At 38.6% G+C, this 6455-nt stretch overlaps 1 protein-coding gene across 1 annotated transcript in view; it reads left to right on the top strand.

The window, feature by feature from the left end:
- Nucleotides 1-1272, top strand: part of LOC132421666 (adhesion G protein-coupled receptor E2-like) — a 28425-nt gene extending 27153 nt beyond the window's left edge. Inside the window, 2 exon segments of the mRNA XM_069540504.1 lie at nucleotides 697-865; nucleotides 949-1272. Of these exon segments, the coding sequence (XP_069396605.1) occupies nucleotides 697-865; nucleotides 949-1095 (316 nt within the window). The 3' untranslated portion in view covers nucleotides 1096-1272.
- Nucleotides 1273-6455: the final 5183 nt, after the last annotated feature.

Raw genomic sequence — 6455 nt, forward strand, 5'->3', positions numbered from 1 at the left:
TCCTGAGAACATTTACATCCTTATAAACCACTTAGGAAATTACATACCTGACCCAGAACCCAGGATGCCCTTTCCTGCCCATACCTTTATTTAAGCTCCTCCTGCTACCCTCAACCACACTGCGCTACCTGATGAAATCAGGTTCATTAGCCACATATCACATCTTCTAAGAGGCTAGGGATGTGCTTTGCTTTCCTCAAGTTTACAAAGAATGAATCATCTGGGCAAAGCATGCTCTGGGTCAGTTCATAGAGAGGAAAAGGATAGGAACAGCATTGGAGGGACCAAGGACAGAGGTACCTAATATTCACAAATTAATCATTGACCATTTGTGTTTGGCTTTCCAGTAGACTGTAAGGTTTGTGAAAACAAAAATCTTGCCCTTGTTATTTTTAATGCACAGGGTCCAACACACAGCCAGGTGTACAGAACATCCACAGTAATATCGGTTGATTGAAACTGGGGATATTCATGCAACATCATATTACTGAAACCCACATTATGAAGTGTCACTACGAACTTCAGTCCAAGTCTAAATGCCATCCAGGATCGAAAAAGCATTTCTTTTCAAGAATCATTGACAGTAAATATCAGAGTGGCCACAACTCAGTCAGAGGCATCCATGGTGTAGAAAAGAAATGGCTTTGATTGTTTTGCTCAGGGTGCATCACGAGCCTCCTTTCGCTTCCTACCCAGGATGATGACATTTAAAGCCACAGCTCAGCTCTTCCTCTTGGGATGCACATGGTGTCTGGGAATCCTGCAGGTGGGACCGGCTGCCCACATCATGGCCTACCTCTTCACCATCATCAACAGCCTGCTGGGTGTCTTCATCTTCCTGGTGTACTGCCTCCTAAGCCATCAGGTATCACTGTCTGACTCCCACTCAAAACTCTTCCCATCCTCATTCCTCTCTGTTCTGACCCAGACCACGTTTTGCATCTACAGGTCAAAGAGCAGTACAGGACATGGTTCAAAAGGATGAAGAAAACCAAAGCCGAGTCTGAGGAGTACACACTCTCCAGCAAGACCTTGTCGGATCCCTCTAAACACAGTGTGGTAAGATCATGTACTGCTCCCAGAGCACTTCACTAAAAGATCCATTGAGCAGCACATGCTTATCATGCTGAATAATTGGGTATAAAGCAGGTGATACCCTATGATAGCTCACAGTGGTTTACATCTAGACTCACCCAAGACATTCATCTATCAAGAAAGAAAGTTTATAGGACATTCCTACCTAAAACAGCAGATTACACTTTCTTCTCAAGTGTGCACAGAACATTCTCCAAGATAGATCACATCTTGGGTCACAGATCAAGCCTCAGTAAATTTAAGAAAACTGAAATCATACCAAGCATCTTTTCTGTCCACAACGCTATGAGATTAGAAATGAGTAACAGGGAACAAAACGTAAAAAACACACACACACATGGAGGCTAAACAATACGTTACTAAATAACCAGGAGATCACTGAAGAAATCAAAGAGGAAATCAAAAAATACCTAGAGACAAATGACAATGAAAACACGACAATCCAAAACCTATGGGATGCAGCAAAAGCAGTTCTAAGAGGGAAGTTTATAGCTATACAAGTCTACCTCAAGAAACAAGAAAAATCTCAAATAAACAATCTAACCTTACACCTAAAGCAATTAGAGAAAGAAGAACACACAAAACCCAAAGTTAGCAGAAGGAAAGAAATCATAAAGATCAGATCAGAAATAAATGAAATAGAAGCAAAGAAAACAATAGCAAAGATGAATAAAACTAAAAGCTGGTTCTTTGAGAAGATAAACAAAATTGATAAACCATTAGCCAGACTCATCAAGAAAAAGAGGGAGAGGACTCAAATCAATAAAATTAGAAATGAAAAAGGAGAAGTTACAACAGACCCCGCAGAAATACAAAGCATCCTAAGATACTACTACAAGCAACTTTATGCCAATAAAATGGACAACCTGGAAGAAATGGACAAATTCTTAGAAAGGTATAACCTTCCAAGACTGAACCAGGAAGAAATGGAATATATGAACAGACCAATCACAAGTAATGAAATTGAAACTGTGATTAAAATCTTCCAACAAACCAAAGCCCAGAACCATATGGCTTCACAGGCGAATTCAATCAAACATTTAGAGAAGAGTTAACACCTATCCTTCTCAAACTCTTCCAAAAATAGCAGAGGGAGGAACATTCCCAAACTCATTCTATGAGGCCACCATCACCCTGATACCAAAACCAGATAAAGATTTAACGAAAAAAAGAAAACTACAGGACAATATCACTGATGAACATAGATGCAAAAATCTTCAACAAAATACTAGCAAACAGAATCCAACAGCACATTAAAAGGATTGTACACCATGATCAAGTGGGGTTTATCCCAGGAATGCAAGGATTCTTCAATATACGCAAATCAATCTATGTGATACACCATATTATCAAATTGATGAATAAAAACCATATGATCATCTCAGTAGGTGCAGAAAAAGCTTTTGACAAAATCCAACACCCATTTATGATAAAAACTCTACAGAAAGTAGGCATAGAGGGAACCTACTTCAACAGATAAAAGCCATATATGACAAACCCATAGCCAACATTGTTCTCAATGGTGAAAGACTGAAACCATTTCCTCTAAGATCAGGAACAAGGCAAGCTTGCCCACTGTCACTACTATTATTCAACACAGTTTTGGAGGTTTTAGCCACAGCAATCAGAGAGGAAAAAGAAACAAAAGGAATCCAAATTGGAAAAGAAGTAAAGCTGTCACTGTTTGCAGTAACATGATACTATACACAGAGAATCCTAAAGATGCCACCAGAAAACTGCTAGAGCTAATCAATGAATTTGGTAAAGTAGCAGGATACAAAATTAATGTACAGAAATCTCTTGCATTCATATACACTAATGATGAAAAATCTGAAAGAGAAATTAAGGAAACACTTCCATTTACCACTGCAACAAAAAGAATAAAATACCTAAGGATAAACCTACCTAAGGAGGCAAAAGACCTGTATGCAGAAAACTATAAGACACTGAAGAAAGAAATTAAGGATGATACAAACAGATGGAGAGATATACCATGTTCTTGGATTGGAAGAATCAACATTGTGAAGATGACTATACACCCAAAGCAATCTACAGATTCAATGCAATCCCTATCAAACTACCAATGGCATTTTCCCCAGAACTAGAACAAAAAGCTTCACAATTTGTATGGAGACACAAAAGACCCCAAATAGCCAAAGCAATCTTGAGGGAAAGGAAAAAAAAACGGAGCTGGCAGAATCAGCGCCCTGACATCAGACTCTACTACAAAGCCCCAGTAATTAAGATAATATGGTACTAGCACAGAAACAGAAATATAGATCAGTGTAAAAGGATAGCAACCCCAGAGATAAACCCACGCACATATGGTCACCTTACCTTTGGTAAAGGAGGCAAGAATATACAATGGAGAAAAGACAGCCTCTTCAATATGTGGTACTGGAAAAACTGGACAGCTACAGGTAAAAGTATGAAATTAGAACGCTCCCTAACACCATATACAAAAATAAACTCAAAATGGATTAAAGACCTGAAATGTAAGGGCAGACACTCTAAAACTTTTAGAGGAAAACATAGGCAGAACAATCAATGACATAAATCACAGCAAGATCCTTTTTGACCCACCTCCTAAAGAAATGGAAATAAAAACAAACAAATAGGACCTAATGAAACTTAAAATCTCTTGCACAGCAAAGGAAACCATAAACAAGTCGAAGAGACAACCTCAGAATGGGAGAAAATATTTGCAAATGAAGCAACAGACAAAGGATTAATCTCCAAAATATACAAGCAGGTCATGCAGCTCAATATCAAAAAAACAAACAACCCAATCCAAAAAATGGGCAGAAAACCTAAATAGACATTTCTCCAAGAAGATATACAGATTGCCAATAAACACATGAAAGGATGCTCAACATCACTAATCATTAGAGAAATGCAAATCAAAACTGCAATGAGGTATCACCTCACACCGGTCAGACTGGCCATTATCAAAAAATCTACAAACAATAAATGTTAGAGAGGGTGTGAAGAAAAGGGAACCCTCTGTTGGAGGCAATGTAAATTGATACAGCCACTATGAGAACAGTATGGAGGTTCCTTAAAAAACTATAAATAGAACTACTATACGACCCAGCAATCCCACTCCTGGGCATATACCCCAAGAAAACCATAATTCAAAAAGAGACATGTACCACAATGTTCATTGCAGTACTGTTTACAATAGCCAGGACATGGAAGCAACCTAAGTGTTGATTAACAGATGAATGGATAAAGAAGATGTGGCACACATGCACAATGGAATTTTACTCAGCCGTAAAAAGAAATGAAATTGAGTTATTTTTAGTGAGGGGGATGGATCTACAGTCTGTCATACAGAATGAAGTAAGTCAGAAAAAGCAAACAAATACTGTATGGTAACACATACATATGGAATCTAAAAAGAAAAAAAAAAAAGGTTCTGATGAACCTAGGAGCAGGACAGGAATAAAGACACAGATGTAGAGAATGGACTTGTGGACACAGGGAGGGGGAAGCATAAGCTGGGACGAAGTGAGAGCGTAGCATTGACATATATATACTACCAAATGTTAAATAGATAGCTAGTGGGAAGCAGCTGCATAGCACAGGGAGATCAGCTGGGTGCTTTGTGACCACCTAGAGGGGTGGGATAGGGAGGTTGGGAGGGAGACGTAAGCGAGAGGGGATATGGGGATATATGTATACATATAGCTGATTCACTTTGTTATACAGTAGAATCTAACACAACATTGTAAAGCAATTATACTCCAATATAGATGTAAAAAAAATAAAATTTAATTAAAAAAAGAATAAACTGCTGATAATGTGACAAAGATAAATTTCATGGGCACTATATTAAGTGAAAACACCAGACACCAGGCACCAGACACAAGAAATAGAACCACATACTGTGTGGTTCTATTTCTCTGAACAGGAAAAACAGATTTATGGTGATAGAAGTCAGAATACTGGTTACCTCTGATGATGGGGCTTATTGACTGGGGTAGGGCCCAAGGGAAACTTCTGGGGAGATAAAATATTTTATATTTGATGTGGGTGGTATAGACATATATAAAATTCATTAAGGTATACACTAAAACTTATGAAATTTTACCTAATTTATGCCTCAATTAAAGAACTTTAAAACACAAAAATAGAATCATGTGAGTACAGGTTAAAATGGAGAATGGCCCCCTGGGGTGAAGCTCTGTAGAAAGAGCCAGACTCTGTCACTTACTACCTTACATACCTCTGTAAACTCACCTCAACTTTCCAGGCCTCAGTTTCCTCATCTGTGAATTGGGGATAATAACCAGTACCTTCCTGAAAGTCTGTGAGGACTAAATAACCTAAAAGATACGAAGTTTAGGGTAGTAGCTACTATCTAGTAATAATAAGCACTAAATAATTATTTGCTAGTATGATGATGAATGGTTGAATATTCATTGCTAGGGAGAAAGATGGTCACTATAAGAATAAAAGGAACAATTATCTGGAAACTTATAAAATGTCAAAAATATTTTCATTTAATTCCATTTCTTCAAAATATATGAAACTTAAAATTGACAGAATTACAAGACTTATTCAGTAATCCATACTTATGGTGGGAGAGTATCATATACTGAGAGGCTTCTCAGTATATGATAGATCAGAAACTGCTAAGGACTGTATGTTTGTGCTCCCCAAAATTCACATGCTGAAGCCTCAGCCCCAAGAGGATGGTATTAAGAGGTGGGGCCCTTGGGATGTAACTAGGTCATGGGGATGTAGCCTTCATGAATGGGATCAGTGCCCTTATTTATACAGAGACCCCAGAGAGCTCTCTTGCTCCCCTTCTGCCACATGAGGACACAGCGAGAGTATGGCCATCTATGAACCAGAAAGTGGGCCCTCACCAGATGTCAAATCTACCAGCCTTGATCTTGGACTTCCAGCCTCCAGGACTGTGAGAAATAAATTTCTGTTGTTTATTAGTTACCCAGTCAACAGTATTTTTGTTATAGCAGCCTGAGCTAAGACAGAGACCAATATTTTAAAATGTGTAAAAGACTTTTAAACACAAATTATATGCTCCATCTAGTGAATATATGTAGAATACATTGATTTCAACTACCCACGAAGCATTTATAAAAATTGACCATATACTAAGTGCACCAGTTAGAGACTGCATTCAGCCATAATAAACCCATCCCTGCCTTCCCCCAGCCTCCCCCCAAAAAAGACAATGTCATGTACCAGCAAGAGGTACATCTTATTCGTGTAACAGAATGTCCAGAAATAAACAATCCAGGGCTGGTACAGCCATACAAGGACACCAACTGGGGAACCAGGATGGTTGTGACTTCTGGCCACACTCTCTTTAGCCTGTGGCTTTCACCCTC

This window comes from Delphinus delphis, chromosome 3 (genome assembly GCF_949987515.2).
Source record: "Delphinus delphis chromosome 3, mDelDel1.2, whole genome shotgun sequence".
Lineage (NCBI taxonomy): Eukaryota > Metazoa > Chordata > Mammalia > Artiodactyla > Delphinidae > Delphinus > Delphinus delphis.